At 34.6% G+C, this 23,080-nt stretch overlaps 1 protein-coding gene across 1 annotated transcript in view; it reads right to left on the bottom strand.

Moving 5' to 3' along the window:
- LOC117122628 overlaps positions 1-23,080 on the bottom strand; it is a 136,909-nt gene that overhangs the window by 67,732 nt on the left and 46,097 nt on the right. Inside the window, exons 33-58 of the mRNA XM_033268293.1 lie at positions 22,832-23,000; positions 21,958-22,098; positions 21,054-21,209; positions 19,776-19,949; positions 19,330-19,568; positions 18,981-19,159; positions 18,279-18,607; positions 17,942-18,169; positions 17,666-17,830; positions 16,862-17,345; positions 14,781-14,928; positions 12,298-12,459; positions 10,662-10,890; positions 9,843-10,033; positions 8,427-8,535; positions 7,401-7,655; positions 6,934-7,113; positions 5,886-6,515; positions 5,383-5,528; positions 4,607-4,718; positions 4,188-4,525; positions 3,197-3,409; positions 2,738-3,004; positions 1,852-2,164; positions 1,509-1,729; positions 814-967 (exon numbers count right to left, since the gene is read on the bottom strand). Coding sequence (XP_033124184.1) covers positions 814-967; positions 1,509-1,729; positions 1,852-2,164; positions 2,738-3,004; positions 3,197-3,409; positions 4,188-4,525; positions 4,607-4,718; positions 5,383-5,528; positions 5,886-6,515; positions 6,934-7,113; positions 7,401-7,655; positions 8,427-8,535; positions 9,843-10,033; positions 10,662-10,890; positions 12,298-12,459; positions 14,781-14,928; positions 16,862-17,345; positions 17,666-17,830; positions 17,942-18,169; positions 18,279-18,607; positions 18,981-19,159; positions 19,330-19,568; positions 19,776-19,949; positions 21,054-21,209; positions 21,958-22,098; positions 22,832-23,000 — 5,932 coding nt within the window. The remainder of the gene's footprint in view (positions 1-813; positions 968-1,508; positions 1,730-1,851; positions 2,165-2,737; positions 3,005-3,196; positions 3,410-4,187; positions 4,526-4,606; positions 4,719-5,382; positions 5,529-5,885; positions 6,516-6,933; positions 7,114-7,400; positions 7,656-8,426; positions 8,536-9,842; positions 10,034-10,661; positions 10,891-12,297; positions 12,460-14,780; positions 14,929-16,861; positions 17,346-17,665; positions 17,831-17,941; positions 18,170-18,278; positions 18,608-18,980; positions 19,160-19,329; positions 19,569-19,775; positions 19,950-21,053; positions 21,210-21,957; positions 22,099-22,831; positions 23,001-23,080) is intronic.

Genomic DNA, 23,080 nt, shown 5'->3' with positions numbered 1-23,080 from the left:
AATTCACCTGCACGTGCAATAATGTTAATGTCATCGAGTAGATTCTGGAATGCAATTTGGCCAAATCTATGTATGCAGAGAACGTAGGACGCCAGGTAGGACGGTCACGCATGAGTGATTCCGTTCGAGCATCGCGTCGTCACACAAATCTCGGATGCTCCCTATAGCCGTTTTCCACTAGGCGAATTTATTCACGAGAATCGAAAGCGCTGGCTTATGTGCATTCACATTTATATCTGAGTTTTGCAAAGCGAAAAAATGCGCAACCAATCAGAGCTCATGAAGTGAACCGACGCTTTGATTCAAGTGAATAAATTCGCCTAATGGAAAACCAGCTTAATAAGAGGCTTTATGATTGGAGTGGATTGTGGTCGTGAGAAATTTTTTTTATTGTGAATTGAACTAAGGATCTTGAAAATTGGAATGCAAGCATCTTAACCACCAAGCTATTCAACGCCACTCCAAAATTACACGTTTTTTTTTATTGTAAATAGTATCTTCCTACAATGTCAGACTCGTAGTTGGTCTTAGAAACAGAAAAATTGAAAATTGTAAGGCAATATAATGGACTTTTCTGTTAAGCCTCGCTCCTCAAATGTTGTTGTTGCTGAGGCCCACAAAACAATAGCGTAAATGTACGAAAACATCAATTTGGGGGACAACATGTGTGTTTGCTGGATTAAGTTTGATTGACACTTCGGAAAGGTCCATTTCAATAAATTACACACTCTGAGCATGCTGAAATAACAATAATCACAGTGTTTACTATCTAACAATCTAAATTCGATTTGGAACCCAGTGTAGCATACATACCAGAAAATGACGCAGTACTAATCCAAATACTTCCTCCACTTGAACCACCTGTTCTGAGAACATCAGCATGCTTCCCATTCGCCAGAATTCGACCATCGATAAGTGTGTGCGCGTGTGCGAACAGTACAGCAACACCACCACCATTGCAAGCATTCTAATCAATGTTAATTCATAAAACAATGTGCATTTATTTACAACTTAAAAAAAAGTGAAAAAATACTTTTTACATTAGCTGCCAATATAAATGATTGTGCGAAGGTAAGATTAGGGAAAAAATGCCTTGGGCCTGTCAGACTGGACGCAATGTCATAAAGTAGTAAAATGTCTTTTACTTGTTTACACAGGATTCAGAAAATAACCGTTCAATCAGAGCAATTATTGAAGTTTTCGGGATAGAAAAATAAATTTGTCATCACATTCACAATGTATTTTTATTTTATTATTGCCTGGACACTTCAGCTGCTGTGAAAACGCGGCGGTTACAAAATATCAAGTCAATATGGGACATTATTCTGTAACCAAGCATGACAGGCCTTAACATTCATTGATGGGGCACCAATACTATTGTCTTTAATTTTGACCAAATGATGCCAAGGGCAAAACTGGGAGAAAGAATCTTCTAACTGCATTTTGTCCTTGAATTGCGTTTTTGAAAGGACAGTAAACACTAAATTATAATGAATTTTCATACATACTCCATTACTGCTACAACCGCTACCAAAGGATGACGGTTCCATGAAGCTTCCATAAGCACGATTGGAGTGGGATACAAACTCACTCATTCCACCCATACCACCATGAGAAGCACCAGTACTTCCAGATGGATTGTAAATTCCAGGTGCATCCCCATCACCTGGGCCCCATCCACCTCCACTGACGTCAAGAAGTGCCTCGTGGTCAATTGTTATGTCATTAGCTTGAGAAGGAAATACAAGTCAGAAGTACACATTATGGAGCATAAACAAATCTAACAATTGCAATTAGATTTTGCACTTACATCAAAAACAAGATTATTAGTTGAAAATAATATAGACTTACATCTAATTTCAATTGACGAAGATGTCAATTCAGCTCCTCCCCTTATCGCAAAACTACCTTCAATGTTCATTTTCATCATGCTTGGTGTTGTGTAGGGTGTTCCAAGATATTCAACAACGCCTCCACTTAGGATTTCAAGTGACCGCAGTTGGATGTTACTTGGCGAATCAGTATTGATCTTCGATAGAGGATGTACTGTTAGAGTTGAATCATACGATATCTCCAAGTCTCTAACACCAATGACGTCACCAGAAAACAGGGTAACATCTACAGTTTGCAGAAAACTGTGTTCGGGTAAAGAAATACTTCCATTCTAAAAAAAAAAAAGAAACAAAGTGTATCATTAAGCCTTTTGTGTATCATGTGAATTGTTATTGCCCCTTCTAAAATAGATGAGCAACATTTTGCTTGTTTATTTTGATACATAAAATTATAGGCTATTACATATATTATTTATAAAGCTTGTTCTCGATTTAAAGCACCTTATACAAAAAAAAAAAAAAATCTTGAAGCGATTGCAATGTTATTATCCCTGATCATTGGAGTCATGAGTTGGCAAACCGGAACAACATGTAACCTTCTCTCCAATTCCCAATACCTAGTCAATTAGGCCTATACAAGTGAATATTGCACGCCCACTGCATTCAATGCCACAACACCCTGCCGGGTAGTACCTGGTTCGATGGCACAAGCAAAATGCATGGCGTAAATTTGATACACCGGTTGACGGAATGTACCAAACTGTGAAAACCCTCACTTGCAGTAGTAAGCCTATACGCATCAAGACATTCTATTATTTATGTTTTCAGTGAATAAGGAGTTAACTTTTTGACTCTCTTAATGAAATAATAAAAAAGTAAACTTCCCTTTAAAGCATGTATCTTACCTCATACACCATGACATTGAAGGGTATAAAAGCTGATGCATTAGAAGCTATCGTGAGCCTATCGGATTCGCCGCAGTGAACAGTGCCTGTATAGTCGCCCTTTATATCAGCTATGTTGATATTTCTTTCTGGTGGGTTGGCTTTGATTGGAGAACCACTATCGTCAACAGCCTCTAATTCTAAATGTGCGTAACCCCCAAGATCCAATAAATCGATGTCATGATCTGGATCGTACACCTCTGGCAAAGTGACCCATGTGCGACGAGCCTTTGAAATCAATACAATTATATACATTCATAACATCAGTCAAGTCCCAAGTACGATTTGCAGTAGACAAATATTGTTTGATGTTTAATAACATTACATACATTTTTACAATTAAAAGCTCGCGAAAAATTTAATAAGGTCATACATGTGTGTTAACATCACATAATCGTCAAGATCAATGTTCAGTTTTACCTGGTTCTTGGCGGAACGGAAATGATTATACACCATCAACGTCTTATGAATTACGTCACCGGTATTCTTAAGGTAGATCGTACCTGCTGCTCCATGTTCAAAGTCACCGACCCCACCTTCGGCTACGAATGATCCATCAAAATCATTTTCTTCATAGTGCAACGCCATGCGACCACCACCACCGCCACCACCACCACCATCTCCTCCATTGGTCTATATCAAATATAATGGTTTACTTGACATTTTATTTAATAACATTAATCATTAACATATATACTAATTTGAGTAAGGAAGAAATGTCTGCACAAATCTGGAAGTATACACAAATCAATCATGATGTTGGTAGTCTATGAGTGAGATACTTACCTGGATAAACCGACTAATTGCCATTGTTCCCAAACGGAACACCACTTCGAAATAAATGGAACAGTCTGTCCCATGGTGCCACGTATGAACCGTCTCCCTAACAAATGTCCTCATTCCCTTTTCGACCTTCGTTGGAAAGTGAACTCCTTCAGAGTGCTCAATCATAGAGTGGTTCCACGTGTTAGCATGTTCGTGTTCGCTACTGCGATAAGGATTTTCAGCCTTGCGGTTTATTTTCAAGAAATTTTTCGATCCACGAAATAGACATATATCGTAGCACCATCCTTTTAGGTGTCTTACCATTCAAAACAAAATTATTGGCTTGTATTTGTTTTTTTTTTTAATTTAAAAACATTTGTCTTTTATTTGCAAAGGCTTTCTAAAATTATAGTTAAACTTTAGCAATCAGTTATTAATACCTCATAATATAATTTTGTATATGACATTACATATTTGACTGATTATCAGAACATTTAGCAAAAGCCTCGCAAAAGGGAGCCCAAAGTGGCCATTTGTGAGTAATAATAACTATAAATGTTGCATAACATCATCGGTAAAGGTATGAGTATTACATCATGTATAGTAAGCTTGCCAAAACCTTGTCCCTATATATAATGATACTAACCTCTAATTTTCCAGAACCTTCCAATTTCTTTGCAATAACCAGAATACTTCCTCCACTCCCTCCTCCGCCATTTCCAGAGGATGCATCCTGTCCATTGACACTGACTGTTCCCTCAATTTGTAAAGCGGAAGTTACGTTCATCGAAATTATGCCTCCTCCACTACACTGGACATTTGGATCACCACCACCACCGCTACCAAACTCGACTGGTGCTGTAAATGAACCATATGCTGATGGTGAAAGTTGATTGGAGTTCTGACAACCTCCACTACCACCATGAGTGCCACCGCTTCCATAAGATCCATATTTATAACCGCCACCACGTCCCCCATACCTGTCTCTTATACACATCTAGATGTGTATAAGAGACAGATATATATATATATATATATATGTATTCGACAGACTACGTTGTATACCTCCAACTGGAAATCCTTCAAAGTCTGCTGAAATGCGTCCTTTAGTATCAACAATCACATGACCAACCTCCAAGTGAAGATTAATTGAGGAGAGAGTTCCGCCTCCATAAACCTTTTAAAGAAGCAGTTACAAAAAATATGGATTAGAAATAAATACACTTTGCCACGTTTTCTTTGAATTGTTACATTACATAATTTATTATAATATTTAATGACATCTAGGCTTTAATTACTGTAATCCAGTCACAGACAATCCTCCCATTTAATACTGCAATACCTTAAAAATAGCTTTACAAATCTTTGATGATATCAATATTAATACCAAGATCAAATTTAATAATCAAATTATAAATATCAATAATATTAATTATCAATATCAGTACAAATATCAATACCAATATTCATTGTAGTTTTAGGATTTTATATCTGTATTTGAATTGTTTTGAAAGAGGGCCTCTTCAAGTCAGCGTTGCTGTTTGAGCCACCTTCTCAAAATATTGTTGAATAAATAATTAAAGAGTAATAGTAAACAACAATTATTAATATAACAACTTTGAGATCAACTAGCAATTATATATCTATATATATTAATTATCTCTGGGTTGATTACCACTGAGCACTCTGCTGATGATATTTCCAACTCATTCAGCATATATCACTTCAATGTATTTTTTTTGTTTTCTAAATACACTGGCACATTTTTATTAAAAACAATTCTTTTGGAACATGCTTTTGTGATACAATTGCTACCGATTCGCTAATATCATTATTTTTACCTGGATATAGTTGCCTCTGAGTGTTCTGCGGTCCCGACCATTTTTAGTGATCAGGTTTCCATTATTTCTAATATGAATAACGTTGAAATCGAGTGTTTCAGTGTGTGTGCCATCGAGCATAACCATCTCATGCATGTAAACAGTTCCTAGAAAAAAAAAATTTAAGATATTTCACAATACTAAAAATATGACTGGTTAAATTTTTAGGTTATCATAGATTTAAATATAATTACTATAACCTACAGTATGACTAAAACCAATATAACTTATAATATTGCTGGTAATCATGACTAATTAGAGGTTACTGTTGTACCCACTGTAAACACAATCGTATTACTTACTATTATTAATAATCATTTTTTGCTTTAAACTCTACTAATTTTAATACTGAGTTTGTTTAAACAACAGCAGCAAATATCCAAATCCAGAAAGAATGTTGCAATAAAAATTATTTGATTTGAAATATGGTGTTGCATTGACATACTACTCATCAATAGGCTTACCTCCGTCACTGACAGTGATGTTTTCAGCATTTTCTAAAACCCCTTCCACATTGATCGTCACACCTGCCGCTTCAAGTTCTCCTTGTAGTGTAGCCACACCTCCGCGGTACACATCAACATTCATTGGTAGGAAAGCATTTGCCATGTACAAGGATTGGTTGAAGCCAATGTTCAGACGTCCAGTGCGATCTCCTCTAGCGGTACCAATTCTGATATCCATGAATCCAGATGGATTCTGCGGATCAATGAATGCCACCTGTGCCGCACCATACACGTGGAGCTCATCTATAATGATGTCTTCAGTAAAGTTATGACTCCAATCATTCCTTGACAAATCCAATTCTGATCTTTCAACTGGGATCAACCACGTGATCGCGGCTGCTAAGGAATAATCAGAGTAGTTGTCTGTTAAATTCTTCGCTTTTGCTCTTGGCTTACGACCAAGGTTGTTGATATACAGCGTCCTGTTAGTAAGTGGCTCTGTCACATTTGAGTCGTGAGTTATCTGACCCTCTTTGCTGGTTGCATCTAGTAAACGTGAACCATTCATTACTTGAAGTTTATGAAGATAAACAGTACCAGGTCCACCTGTTTCATACCCATGTTCTCCACCTGCAGCTATGAAATCACCTAAAATGTAAAAAATTAAATGGTTAAATAGATTTATTGGAGTGTTTTTTTTTGGATAAACTAATTCTTTGGGCTACTCAACAGTAATATTAATTAATTAATTTTACAATTTTTTTTCCTTCTCAATAAAATCTTAATGCACTAAATGCATCTTTTTCATCGTGATGTAAAAATGAAATAAAATTCAACATGTCTGACAAATTAAATGAACATTCATATAAAATTTACATCAACCATGCCTTAGTTTAAGGAGTAGGTTTTTTTAGTTTCATAAAATAACTTCAACTTTCTTTTTTTTTTTAAATGTCCAACTCAAAAACCTCAATCACCAAGCGCATAGAGGCTTTTTCGCATGATGCGCTCTACAAATCCAACTATTATTATTATTTTATTATTATTAAGTATTTGCTTATCATACCAATAAAATGATTATTTCCATAATATATTGCAATCCTTCCACCGGCTCCACCTCCGCCATATTGACCATGTCCATCCCCGCCAGAGGCATCTACAATTCCATCTCCATGGAGAACTGCTGCTTCAATCCATACACTTCCACCGCTACCGCCACCACTGCGCGGAGATCTCCAAGCATCACCTAGTATGAAATCAGTACACCACTTTTAGTAGGCGTACGTAGCTAAAATTGTCGTTCATTAGTAGCCCTAGTATATTGTAAACATGGGTGATCATATATTTTTATTGTTAATTGTCGAAGAACATAGTTTTCAATTAAACGTCAATAAATTTCTTTAAAATTGAACAATTCACATGAATACTTTTTTTTCAAGTTTAATAGCTCAAATAGAATCATATCGTTAATGCCAAAAGAGAAATTTGGTAAGTACGCCCGTGTCCTACAAACTTTAAGTAAAAAAGGAGAACCTGTTGCATCTATCAATCCATCAATAACAATTGTATCAGTGACGTTGACGTAGATTCTTCCAGCTCCAAAGCCACCGCGATATGGAAATTTACAATAGCCGCCGTCGGAACCAATATCATTCGGTGTCAGAAACGAGCCATGTGTGATACCGACTCTTGGTTGGACTTCACTTTGGCCACCATTACTGCCGTAGCCTGCTCCTGAACCACTGCAGCTACTACCTGAGGATCCCACACCAGATCCCAATCCATTTCCTTGAAGAATGATATTAAAATGAACAGCAATACTGTTAATACGATTTTTAGGATATACCATACTGTGCCTTTTGGTGTCAGACGAGAAGTCGTAATATGCTTCATTTAAGTATTCAAGAGAATTGTTTTGTGGATTTAATTGGTAGGCATATTACCTTATTTTTGTAATTTTTGTAGATTGTACATTGTTAAACACACTTTTAAACAAATAACTTTTAAGCTTTTGAGGTGCAAAGCAATACTATACAAATAATGAATTTTTATGAGCGCAATGGGAAGGATATTTTCATGTGTTGAAAGAATGACTTTCCGTTCAATGAGGCAGAGTCGACTGGAATGGAACAGTCAATCTTCCAACGAATGAAAATATTCTTTCCATTGCTCGAATAAAAAACATTCATTATTTATTTTATAACACACCTAAAATAGATTCTTGTCATTTGATATATATTTTTTTTAAATCTACCTTTTTTTCTTAATGGATATTCTTATCAGTTGATATTTTATGAAATAAATCTAAAATTTTTCTAAATAGAACAGTCCTACATCTTTTTAACCAATCAAAATACTGTACTAGGATGAAGTCATATGTTTCCTAGGCACCATGCAATGGGCAAAAACGGATGGAAAGAAAGTGAATTGATGATTATAAATATCCATGGTGAGTGACGAAATGGGGTAAATAGCCAATGCCATGTGATACGAAATCCACTATTCAAATGACAGGGATCTATTTAGGTGTGTAATAATAAAAAATGAATATATGCATACCATGAGCACGTATCAACTTCTGTGTTACAGAATTTCGTTTCGTTGTTACAAGAGCTGCTGGCTCAATACTGACGTTGGTAAAATGCAGGCTGAGGTCACTAGATAACAACTAAAAGGATACGAAACATAACATTAGTAATGTAGCATGGATTATAGTGATTTCATAGAGTCTGAAATTGATGAGGAACAAAATGGCAGATGACTAAATCATGTCGTCAATCAAACAATCACAATGATTTGCAATCATTCGTTCGCCCATCCATCCATGTCCCTACAGCCCAAGAAACCAGATGTTTGGTTTCGTTACATTGATGATATCTTCATGATCTGGACCCATGGTGAAGATAGTTTGGATGCGTTCCTATTGAACATTAATTCGGCTCATCTAACAATCAAATTCACTGCTAACAAATCCACAAGCAGTGTAGATTTTTCGGACATCACCGTGACCATGGAAAATGGTGCACTTAAAACTGATCTCTTCCGTAATCCCACGGATAAGCATATGTACCTGCTCCCTAGAAGCTGTCACCCCCCGCACTGTACAAAAAACATTCCGTACAGCCAAGCATTGCGCATGAGACGCATTTGTTCTTCGGATTTAGATTTTCAGAATCGAACAGAAGAACTATCCGGACATCTCCGGAATAAATCAATAATCCTCTTCTGATCCCATTGCTCTCTGTTGCCTGGTGTCTTATTTATTGTTTCTTATTTGTTTCATGTACCTTTTTGTTTTGTATTATTGTACTGTACTCAGAAGGCCTCTTCTAGTCAGCTTTGTGCTGTAAGAGTTACCCTCTTAAAATATAATATAATAAATAATAAATTATCGTATGGAACACTTAAGCAGAAGGCAATGATGAAGTGTACAGTAAATCAAAGCTACCTATACCTGTCTCTTATACACATCTAGATGTGTATAAGAGACAGTATATATATCATTGAAACAAAAAAAATATGACAAGGCATGTACACTACAGAACACTGTTTTCCAAAACTTTCGGCCAGTCCTATGGCCTCAGGTTTACAGAGTGCACAAGATTGGCTGTTGGAAGTTGTAACTGCACATAAGCAATACAATTGTGATGTAGATGGATTAAAAGCCAATTATCTAATAGTTTATTCTGTAATATACAATAGTGTAATCCCACAGAGAACAAAGCGGTCAAGTATTGAGATAGTGGTGAGAGAGAATAAACAATCCTTAATTAAGCATACATAGTAGAATAATATGGTGGGAAGCGGACTTAGTTAAGTCCGCTTCCCACCATAATTATTATTCTACTAAGTAAATTGCCAAACAAGCACATAAAACCATGTTTTTTTTTCGTTTTTTACAAAAAAATAAATATTGGTCATTAATCGAAGATAACTAAGATCATGATATAGGTCTAAATAAGCCTGTGTACATACCTTAGCACCGCTACGAATGTTCAGCGTTGTGCCTGTAATCAATGTCTCACCATAACTATTATGATTAATATAGAGATCACCAAAAGTTTTAACATCAAGGTGATTGATGTTAAATCGAATGTCATGTTCATGTTCTAAAGTTACTTGGCATTCAGTGCTGATAGTAAGTCGTTCCACATCATGAAGTCCTCCTGAATGGAATAAATATTAACAGACATATATATGTATATTGAAAAAAAAAGGGACTGATTAATCAACTTAATGTACAATGATTAACAACCCTTTCCAAATCAAGGGTTATAGACTACTACATTATTATGTCACAATGCCACGTGGTACTACTCCGTTGCAATCGGCGACACAAAATGTGTTCAACAGCCACCATTTTCTCCACTGACAAACCATTGATCCCAATTTCTAACGTAATTATTAAGAAGTTGTATCTTAATTTTTCTTTGTAAATGTTAATTGATGATTAAATGTGTGTTCGATAACTAATATAATGCAAGCTTTTTGTGTTTTTTAGTACATTTTGATGGTAAATTAAAATGCCTATTCCAGAAAGCAAATTCTAAACCATTAAGATTATGAAGGCATTCAGGCATAATTGAACAGTAACCAACGTCCAGAGGGCGCCACCTGGTGTTGTGACGACACAACTGTGGAACTGTATAGGATATAATATGCTACATGAAAAAGTGTCACATGCACATGAACGCATAATTATAAATTTACCCACTTCCCCAAAAGTTATATTTTGATTAAGTAAATATTAACATGGCTAGTTTACAATAAACTACATAGGACTTATTAACTTACCATGAATGATTAAGTCAACTCTCTTGCAATCAAGTACTGTAGGTAGAGTAATATCAGAATCAGGGTATGTAAGTATCGAAAATGGAAGTAAGGCTCGTTCCATAGTTGCTTCAAAAATCTGGGAGTTCCGAATCGTCAACCAACCATGTGCATCGCCCTTGATGGAATGTACTCTTAAACTTGATGTATTAGAAGTAACTCCGAGTGATCCTCCTCCGCGAATTTCAATCTAAAAATAAAACCATCCAAATATTTTGCAACAGCTGTTTACTCATAATTCAATACTTACCAAATGAATGTAATCTTTGTTTATATAACAGCTTGTTGTGGTCACGAATTTGTCATGCAGGTAATATGATTCTGTACATTGCGTTATTTATACGATGCTTATAATAGTTTTAACTACATTGGCTTACTTGATCATACATCAATAGCATGGATCCATGTAGTGTCGAGGCTTGTTCATAAAGATCCAGGGTGCAGCAAGGTATTTCAAAGTGGCAGACACACTTCTTAAAGTTACAGTGTTGGAAGTGACTTACCATAGCATATAGTGTACATTTCTGACAATGTGTACATTCTAGTTGACGTTCTTTAAGGCAGTGGTTCCTAACCTTTTTGTGTTCGCGGACCCTTCTGGTCATGGCAAAATCTTCACAGACCCCTATGACCAAATATTACTCATTGTCCATATCCCAAAAATAAGATTAGGCCTACAGATAGAAGATGATTCGCAACAAAATTACAACATTAAACAGTGGCGAACCCTGGAATTCGAAATGGAAACCACCTCAGCCCCACCAAGGTTGGGGCTGAGGTACAAAATATTTTAAGTCTATGCCACTTTTAGATGGCTGGAAACGGCACTGTCTGACTCAAATTTTTTTATCCCCATCTCCCATTTAATTTTTAATGTGTAAAATTCAGGGTGACTCGTGGTTGATACTCCGCCCATAAGATTATGGATAGGAAATGATTCGCCAAATTACGAATATCTTAGATTTTGGAATTTGGAGGGGTACAGACAGTATTTTTTTATTTACGCTACCTCAATCCCACCCTGGTTGGGGCTAAGTAGGAAATTTCTATGTTTATGGCACTTGTAGACGGCCCGAAATCACAGTCAGACTCAAAAATTTTGAATGTAATATTCTGTTATCTGCCATTTACTTTTAATTTGGTCAAATTTAGGGATCCCTCCTTATTTTTAAAAATTTATTTAATAGCCAGGAAAAAGCAATACAAGAGAAACAAGATGTGTATTACCCAAGGATTGCCACTATCAAGTGGCTCTCCTATACTAAACATCTTTAAAAAATTAATAAAAAACCTAATTTAAAAGATTCTATCTGATGACCAATAAAATATTGGAATTAAAATATAATGCCAATTAAAACAATTGATAGTGAACGAAATCATGCCTGTCAAAGGTATTTAATAATTGACAAGGCATGATCACACTATTAAGGCATGATTACACTGATGTAAAGACAAGAAATCATAAAAAATTATTCTAATAATCTAGCAGACCTCAATTATTTTTCGCGGAACCCAGTTTGGGAACCACTGCTTTGAGGCATACATAACTTTAATTCAACCAAGTGATTGTTTGATTCGTTATGTTTAATCATGTTACCTCTTCAAACTCAAAATTGTGCATTTCCTCCTCTTCAGCAACGATGACAGATTCTGATAATGATGTATACGACATTTGGTTGGATTCCTCAGGTGATTCTTTAATCCAGATGGTTAATTCATTGAGATATACCATATGAGGTGAAGAAAGGTCCACTTTTATCTATAAAAAAAAAATAAAATAAAACCCATTAAAAAAATAATGTATATTGTCATTTTGGTAAATGTGTAAATTATAACTATTAAAAAGAATATGATGATAACCATTATTAAAATGGTAATAAGTAGGCCTATTATTAATTTTTTTTTTTTGGGGGGGGGGGACAAAATGCAGGATTCTTGTATCTATAATATATACATTATATAGTATATTCGTAGCACACATAAAAGTATTTTGGTAGAAATATTCCACAAAAAAAAAACCTCCACATGTACTGTTAATATTTTTAAATTTCATTAAAATTGTATATTTGCAATATATATGAAATCATTTCCAAAGTGGATTATAAAGATGACAACTGTTAAAACACATTAAAATTGACCCATTTAATACTATTGTTATTTTATGATGAAGATCCATCTATCCAGGATGTTAATTATATAAAATTCTTAAGCATTATAAAGATTAAATAATTTGAGATCATTGACAAGAAGGTACAGAATATAAGCCTTGAAACGTGTCAAAGGTCATTTCCGGTCATTTAGTTTTTGCAAAATTTTATACTGTATTAAACCACATATATAGTGTCACATTAGAATTTAATATATTATCCTACCAGATGCGTATTGCCTTAATATTTAAATAGTATGATACTTCACTTGAATAACAGTGAATAACAGCTCTTAGTCAATGACAAAAGGTTGTTGCATTGTTGATAAATTTGCATCTGCGTAAATCCGTTGCCCGCCGATCATATAAAATGACGAGTGCGAGAATTTGAATCACTCTTAAATTTACCACCACATGATTGAGTGAACCCACAGGTAATTCTGTGAGGTTCATGAGATGAGCAATATTATATTAAGCTTATCATGGGGCGCAGTGTGCATTGAACGCATGAAACTGTATAAGCCTAGGCCTTAGGTTTTTGTTCAGGATAGAGAATCCAACAAGGCTCATAGCTGAACGTGGTGGAGCTCGTCTATGTTAACCTCTTAACCTCTCTTCAAAAAATCATTTCATTATGGAGCCACTTCTCTCGTTAAGTCTCTCTCCTTCTTTAATGATTCTACTCTCTCATGCTTTAAATTTCAACTAAAATCCTACCTCAAACTTAATCAATAATCCTCTTCTGATCCCATTGCTCTCTGTTGCCTGGTGTCTTATTTATTGTTTCTTATTTGTTTCATGTACCTTTTTGTTTTGTATTATTGTACTGTACTCAGAAGGCCTCTTCTAGTCAGCTTTGTGCTGTAAGAGTTACCCTCTTAAAATATAATATAATAAATAATAAATTATCGTATGGAACACTTAAGCAGAAGGCAATGATGAAGTGTACAGTAAATCAAAGCTACCTATACTCAAGAATGGAAGAGGATACTCAACACATTGAATCGGTGGCATTCACGTGGGAACACAGCAATTGCAATAGGATGTAGAGTATCACGAGAACATTTGTCTTTAGTATAATTCAAACAATGATAATATACTATGATATTATTTATTTGTATTTTTATCTCTATATTTTATCTGCAATTTTTAGCTTAAAATGTTCCTCTATTTTATCAATTCCAATTTCATAATGTAATTTAATCAATTAATTATTCACTTGTTTTGCATTTGTATGTTTTTATATATTTGTTGTATTTTTTGTACCTGCAATTTCAAGCCTAGGATGTTTCTCTTCGCAACATTTTTGTAAATTATATTTATATGTATTGTATTTAAGGCATCCTGGAATTGGCTTTTTGTTGTTGGATGATGTTCGAAATAAAATAAAATAAATTATACTGGTAGTTATTATTAATAATTGCTATGGAGATATAGAGGACAAAATCATTCAGATTGTGGTCACAATTTTCCAGATTAATTCATTAACTATTGTTGAGTAATGTTATCCGAGATATATTTGTTGATTATACGTATATGTTGCTATTGAATGATCCATGTTATATTTTATGTTTGTATTGTTTATTGTTAAAAAAGAAGAAATAAATATTTATTTATTGTTGAATTTAAAAGTTGTAATTTGTTTGTTGTGTACTTGCGCTGGACAGACATTAGACCTTTGATCCAAATTGTTTATCTGACTTTCCTATTTGTGCATTTAATAGGCGACATATAGAAACATGAATGCTCAGAACAGATTGACAACTCTCTACAACCAGCGACTGCGATAATATTTAAGTAGAATTTTCTGGACCCCAGAGTGCACACAGTACAAAACCTGGTCTAGTAGGCTAGCTAACAGAGAAAATGAGCTGAATACATAACCTTCTTGGCAGAGGTTACAAATATAAAACAAATCATACAATGATATTTACCGTGTCAATGTATCGATCAATAAATGTCACACCGTACAATTGTCTGCCGTCACCAATATCAGATTGGCAGCCAGTTGTATCAACGAAACCAGGTGTGTGAACCACAGTATCACCTGCGACCAGACTTGAGACTTTGTAAGATGTCGTTCTAAAATAGAATCGTAAATAATAGCAACAAGAAACAAAACCAAGAACAATAACAAAACCAATAATAACTAGACTAATAACTATGCATGTTTTGTACAACCAAACACACTGCTTTTCCTCATTGCTATGAGAAGTGATGTTGAAAAAGTCATTAAAAAGTATAAAGTAAAAAGTACCTGTACACACACAAAAATACTAAATACTATGAAATACTACTGAAGAAAATTAAAAAGTAAAGAAAAGAAATTAACAATGAAATCATCTTTACCACTGTAGTGAGATGCGAACTACATCTGCAATAATGGTAAGAACGAGGTACATGGAGACTCATAACCATTGCGTGTATGAGCCAATCAGTTCATTTTTACTTCATCTACCTTGAGTACTATTCTAGAAAGTTTCATTTAGATATTTATAACTTATTTGAAATATTTAGGTTTAAATGACCTTCAAATTCACACCATATTCTGGATCGTCACTAAAATTCACTGATTTTCTTCCTTGAAATATGGTAAAAGTTTCCAGAAAGTTTCAGTTGATCAGTTTTGTGGATATCTGGTATGGCACGTTTACATATAAATGGTCCTCATATACACACCCTATTTCGGATCGTCACTAAAATTAAATAATTTCTTTTGGACCATGACAAACGATACTGTCAAGTTTGATTTAGATCCATTGCTGAGTCTTTGAGATATTTAGGTCTGGGACGTCACCAAAATTCAGTAATTTCTTCCTTGTAACATGGTTAGACTTATCCAGAAAAATTCATTCAAATCAGTAGATCTGTTTTGGTATATCGAGACATTTCCCTTTGAGTAGTCCTACTCTGGATTGACACCAAAATTTAATAATTTCTGCATTGGACTAGAATGAACTATTGTGAAAAGTTTCACCAATCAATAAGTTTTTTGAGATATTTCGGTCTGGGTCTTTATTTAATTTAATTTAATTTAATTTAATTTATTTATTCAACCACAATTTACATTATAAAAAATGGTTAGGACAATTAAAAAGAAAAGAATCTCTATAACCCATGAAGATCCAACTACCCCTTTTTAATTTAATTAATTTCTTCCTTGTAACTCGGTTAAAATTTCCAAAGTTTCACTTAGATCAGCTGATCAGTTTTTGTTATATCTGGTCTGGGACGTTTCCCTTTGAATGGTCCTCATCCACACCTTACTCTGTATCATCACCAAAATCATTTCTTCTTTGGACCATGACAAACTATTATAGAAAGTTTCATTTAAATCCACTTATTGGTTTTGAAAGGAGATATTTAGTCCTGGGAAGTCAGAAACTGAAATGACCCCAAAATTTAAACCCTACATTGGATCGTCAGCAAAACAATAATTTTTTCCCCTTAACTTGGATAAATTTTCCTGAAAGTTTCAACTGGTGTTGTGTGTTTGCCCTTAAATCCCTTTAATTGGTCCTCACATCCACACCAATCCCGGATTGTCACTAACTTTTATGCGGCACATCTTTGGTATATGGTCTATGTTTGGACAAAGTTTGGAAAGGATCCAAGCATGGAAAATAACCAAAGTGCTGGCAGAAAAACCTTGTGCAAAAAGATAAGAAAATATATGCAAGAAAAAAAAAACAGAACAAAAACAATGGCTTTTCCTGATACTGCTAGGAAAAGCCAATGAAACAGCAACAGCAGCAGCAACGACGACGACGATGATGATAATAATATGACGACGATCGAAAAGTCGAGACATTCCTAAGAAATAACAGTTCTTTATATAACTATCTATGTGGTGTACCGCAAGCATTAAAATTATATTATTACTTCGCCATGCAAACCTCCAAACAATATTTAATAATAATCATAATAACATCTATCTTGCTACAAACAACCAACATCAAATCAACGAATTATTTTTTGTGGAGCGTTATAATTTCATGACAGATGATTTACTTACCTACCGCAGACAGGATCAATTCGTAATGCATGTACATACAGCTTAAATGGCAATTGAATGTTGATGGTAGGAGCGTTATTGTTTGTACAATAGTAAGAACTACTTCCAGAAAAGACGTTTTTAAAATTACATTCATTATTATTATAATAATAATACGGTGTACCGGTAGTAGAGGCAGTTACACCGGAGTATGTTGTATATGTTCTTGAAGTATAACCGATGTTATTTCCTTTCATATTTAAAACTGAATATTTTTCAAATCGAGATGGTTTGTTGGAGTCATTAATCACGCCGTTATCAATAAATAGTTTCCTCTTAAATTGCTCGGGGTTGGATAAATCCTCAAGAAACACAGTTCCTGCACCAGCTTTTACTTTGCCATTGCTAAAGCCACCATAAGATTGATATTCACCATTGAAGTTGTTTTCTCGCTTAGAATATATAGCCATTCGACCACCTGCACCACCACCAGCGGATGAATAGCCTGTATGTAAAAATATTAATTGAGGTAAAACCTGAATATACTGTATTCGAAATCACTAAATTAATTGATTACAAAAATATTGTTGTTATGGTAATGAGTAGGCCTCGATCGAATAGTTTTTATAAGAAATATGCTGGATCCTTGTTTTTATAACATAGCATATTCGTGAAACATATAAATATATTTAACTTAGTTATTCTGGTAGAAATACTCCACTACAACAAAACTTAAGTCTTAATTTCATGTTTTTTGTTAAATACGAAACATTTTATTAATACAGTAATATATATTTAAAATGATAGTATTAAGTTATTTCAAACCTGAGCCACCATTAACCTGTATTATTCCACTTCCATCAAGATGTCCTACATAAGCTAAGATACTTCCACCGGCCCCGCCTCCAGTTTTACCAGATCCATCTCTACCGTTAACATGGAGACTGCCCTCTATTCGCATATCATCAGATATCTCAAGTAGCATTGTGCCTAATAAATCAAATAAATAATTTAAATGTGTGTATTAACATCTGCATAAATAGAAAATAGTTACTATTTTTGTTAGTAATGAAAGATTAATGTTAATGATATGAACCTTACCGCCTCCATTTCCAGCTGTTCCAGAACCTCCATAACCACCTCCACTTCCCATTGTAATTGGTTCGTAAAGTGATCCATAAGCAAATGAGGAGTAAATTCCATTTAATGTTGTACCTCCACGGCCACCGTGTGCACCACCACTACCTGACTCTAGGCTACCTGATTTAGCCATGCCACTACCTGAACCAGCACCAGGAGAATGCCCACCGAAATCAGCATGCATATCACCTGTAAAAATTAATAAACCAAACAAGATAACTCTTCCAGATTTACATGAAAGAAAACAAAATAAACCTGACATTGACAGAAAAAGTACAATGTACATAAATATTCCAACCTGCAACATCAACTGTTAAGTTGGTTGCTATGAGATGCAGTTGATTCGTCCTCACGTAACCACTTCCTTTCACTTGAAAATCTGTCAGATTTAACGTCATCATATTACCACCATCTACAGTCAGAAGCTCAAATTTTCCATTCGCTCGCACTGTCATATTAACTGCATGGAATGTACCGGTTGGTTGGTCTCGAGATCTTCCATATGACCACCAATAAAGTTCTCCACCAGAGTCTACATTGAAATCTTCGATATCTGCAAGAGTTCCATTTATCTCCATCCAGACGTCACGCAAGCTTAGTCTTGGTGGCAGTTCAAATTGACCATATCTAAATTAATTCGTTAAACAAGTTGATATTAAATGCAAATAGACCTATGGTCATGTAAAATTCCTGTAGATTACCAGAAAAAAGTGAGTTAGTATTGCAAGAATTTGCAATAATATGGGTACAAATACATCCCATCCAAAATGAGGATTAAAGGGTATATAACATGCTGTATATATTATCAAGTAAGTCTATTCTAACATCAAGTGGCGCATGCATTCGTGAAGCATCACATGCTGTTGCATTATGATAAAATATAGGTAAATTATTGTACCGTACTCTACCAAGTACAAATATCTTGCTTAAACATATTTTTAGCTTTATATTTGCTTTTATATTGTTGGCTTAGAAAGTTGAATATTGATATTAGGCTTACCTGTACAGGAATACATTGGCAGCAAAATATATGTCAACAAATTTAAATGACACAGTCTGGTTTTGTCCAATGTGAATGACCCCACTTCTGTCACCGTAAAAACCGCCACCACGACATTCTACATTGTCTGATGTTGTGTTGCTAAGGACAGCTACGTGCGAATTTCCGTGCAGATGGAACTATGAGTGAGATAATTCAACATTTATTTTAATTCAGAGTTTATTAATACAATACAATCTTTTAATAATCATCTAAAATAGAGAATGATATCATTCTTACAAAGTACTGTTTGCAAAACAAATTGACAAAATGACAAAAAAGGGTCTAACAAATTTTACATTGTATTTACCTCGTCAAAGTAGTAGTCATTTGAGTTATGCCATAACCACGTAATTCCACCGGCTTTACTGATGTCTTCATATTTTCCATCCAGTAGATGTCGAAGTGGTTCACTTTTGTCAGGAGACTTTGGATAGGGTAGTCCATTATTGTTGATCTTGAGTATTCGATGGATTGGTACTTTACTCTCAAAGTGGTACTTTTGTAAGTAAATTGTTCCAGATCCACCGACTTCAGTATTGCTATTACCTGAAACATTATGAGAAATGTACAGATTTTTAGGATTTCTCTCATGTTGCACGGTTATAAATATCAAATTGTAAAAAATGACAATAAGGAATACAATACATAAAAACGCAAACAATATATAGAGGACTAAGATTTTGAAACTAAAAATCTATAAAAAAAAATAAAAATAAACAAAGTAAACTTGAGTGAATAATAATTTAAACGAACCTCCATGCGCAAAGATAGTTCCATTCCAATTTTTCTTGTCATGGTAACTTACAGCTATCCGGCCTCCCCCGCCGCCGCCACCACCGGCATTAGTATCACCTCCAATCGCAGAAATTATGCCATAACCATCAAATTCCTCACATTCTATCCAAATTGATCCACCTGACCCACCACCTTCAGTATGATATATAGCGAAGAAATGCATTATTATAACAAAATTATATCATCAGTTAATAATTAGGTGATAATTTCTTTGTGTGTTGTGACGATTGTGACAGCCTAGTATGTCTGATTGTTGAGCCGTCGTTACCCTGGTCTGATGTCGAATTATCGGGTAAATTAGATCCTACTGCTGCCACATTTACGATATATATATGTATAACACTTTTATAACAGTGGAACACGTCAGACAATACTTAGCGGTGCGTCCAAGATAAACAAATATAAATAATCAACAAGCAACAAAAAGATTAAATGAAATTCTTAATTAAATAAAAAGAGATTTGTATATTGCTCATACCAAGAACTTACTTGTCATTACTCTCTATAATCTACATCATACAACTCATTTTATTCAACTTAAAATAAGGAGTCGCATGGTGCAAATATAAAGATTATATATTACAATATTGAAATTTTAAATTTGTTCCATTGATGCGTCGATTGGTTGCGTCGAGGTTGTTCTTGCTTGAGTGGCGAAGCACAATAGATAGGAATACAATAAACAACAATATCGAAGCTATAGGCCTATCACTGATAGTTGAGAAAAAGTACCTAATGAGGCTATCGCGAAGACCTTGAATTTGGCTTTCAGTAGGCCCAGAAAAGCATCTATCTCCAAATACTACTATATAGGTTGCATCGACCAATGACAGTATCTAAGTGATTTACTTACATTAGTACATCAGAAATCAAAACCGATCCTACTTTCAGCAAAGTTAAAAGTAGTGTTATTTCCATAGATAATCTTGTTCTTTGTGATCGTCAGTACATAAGAAGTATGTTCTATCAATTGATATTGTGGATTCTATTTTAGGACAGTAACGAAACCTTTATTTACAATCGCTTGAAATTAAGTCTTCTGCCGTTTCGGATATAATAATATCTTCCAACAAATTTTTAAAAGCTCATAAAAAATATACTGTATACATAATTAAACATGTTTTAGACCTAGTAATTCACGGGTTAGTAAGTGATGCAATTTAGTAAAGATACTGTACGATATGGGAACATGATTCAAGCGAGTTCTTTTGAAATAAAGTAACAAGTAAAATATACCAGAATATTGACTGTCAGCATCTTCACCATTCGCTGATATTCTACCATCGAGTATCATGTGACGTGCAGTTGCATGAAGGGCGCCGCCTCCTCGTCCTCCAATATCTCTACGGATATATGCATTTCCATATTGTTCCTCTCCAAAATAGAGTTGTCCTAAAGTTGAACGATGTTAATATTAAAATAGTAAAATGCAAGAAATTGCCTAACTTTTTAGTTACTTAGTATAAACAACATACATAGAAACTTTAAGTTGGATAAAGCGTTAACTTTAAATGACTATTAATAAATTTACGCTTAACAGAATAAAAAATTGCCTGTAAAGTCAAATTGATAATTGTTATGTTGGTGAATTGGTTCAAACATATTGTTTAAAACAATCAATACTACTAAGTGTGATTTCGCCCACTCGATGGGGTTTCAACAAGACGTGTATTCTGTTTCATGTATGTTAAGCTATTGTAGTAGTATTTTGCTCAAGACACCGTTTATATGTACTTTTTGTAATACTGAATTAGTAGGCTGATATTTATTCTAGTGAATACTCCTTCACAAAATCATATGTATAGTTTTTACACCGTTTGTGTTATGCGATCAATGGATTCATCGTGTGAAAAACAAAGCTGTAGTTCTTGTTGTGAACCAGATTTAAAATTGCAAGAAATAGTAACAACGAGGGGGAAGATTTCCTAGATGAGAACAAAGTGGGCATGGTAGAGCGTTGCTTAAAATGTTTCGAAAGTGGTCCGGGGGCGAAGATTTTGACAATTTAAGAGATTCAAAGGCTTATTTAATCGATTTCTACTAATATGTACAAAATACATATAATTTTTTTTCTCCCCAACGAATTGTGGTTTTTCTTGAGCCTGAATCAAGTAATTATTTTGATGAGGAAAAAAGTTACCGTAATTTTGACCATAGCCTCCGTTACTTCCGTAATCAACAGGTTCATATATAGAACCGTACGCCAAGCCAACAGAGGACTGTCCACTCCCTCTTCCACCACTACCGCCATGTCCACCACCGCTCCCTCCCGAGGTAGCACCTAAATAAATTTTTCATCAACATTTGCATTTGAAACGTTCATTCATTCAAAATGTTCATCATATCTGTACTTGAATTAAACTTCAGTCGATAAACGCAAAAAAACAATTATAAACATAATTAAAGTAAATCAATAATATTTTAATATCGATTTTTAAATAGTTCATCTTAAAACTGTTTTTCTTGCATTCTTTCTATTTTTCTATAACCACCAAATTTACTTTCCATTACAAATTATAACACTGAAAATATAATAATAATTTCTACTATTTATATACCATTCATTTGTTCCATTTTTTAAACACAGTGCACCAATGTTCAGATTTCTGCACATACTGGCACTACTCTCTGTTATGTGTCTCAAGTATGACGCATTGTATAAAATTTAATAACAAATAAGAGGTCATGCTGTTAACCTGCCAGCTGGGGACTCTGCTAGGACTGTTCCAGTCAACTGATAATAACCTATTAGTAGAGCTGCGCATAGTACACTATAGGAAAATTATTATACGAAGGTTAGATTTAATGCTTGAAAAAAATTTTTGATGCATTAAATCTAACATAAGTTTAATAATTTTCCGCTAGTGTCTGACGCAAGCAGCTCTACTAATTGCTTTATAAGTCAATCCACCATTTTTTAATGTTAGTTTTGATAATCAATTGTTGTAGCAGTCATCGGTTGTTATAATGGTATGATCAATATTAAATTTCACACATTTTGTTTTCTTTCTTACCATATCCTTGTCCTGGGCCTTCATTTGGGTTAAATCCTAACCCCCTGTTTTCAACAGTCTCATAACCACCATGGTCTAGCGTAATCTTCCCACCGGAGTAGACAGCCATCAAATGTGAAACATTTACAGTAAGACGGTCGTTTGACTTGAAATGGCCTCCTCCATATACCTGGAAATAAGTATATATCACAATATTTTTAGGGGGTGGCCTCACTCGGTATGAAAGACTGAGCCGAGGTGCGAAGCACC

This window comes from Anneissia japonica, unplaced genomic scaffold (assembly GCF_011630105.1).
Source record: "Anneissia japonica isolate Jap-2015-1 unplaced genomic scaffold, ASM1163010v1 scaffold287945_len1679841_cov205, whole genome shotgun sequence".
NCBI classification, from domain to species: Eukaryota; Metazoa; Echinodermata; class Crinoidea; order Comatulida; family Comatulidae; genus Anneissia; species Anneissia japonica.
Note: the sequence above shows the minus strand (reverse complement) of the source record. Positions and strands in the feature narration are given on the sequence as shown.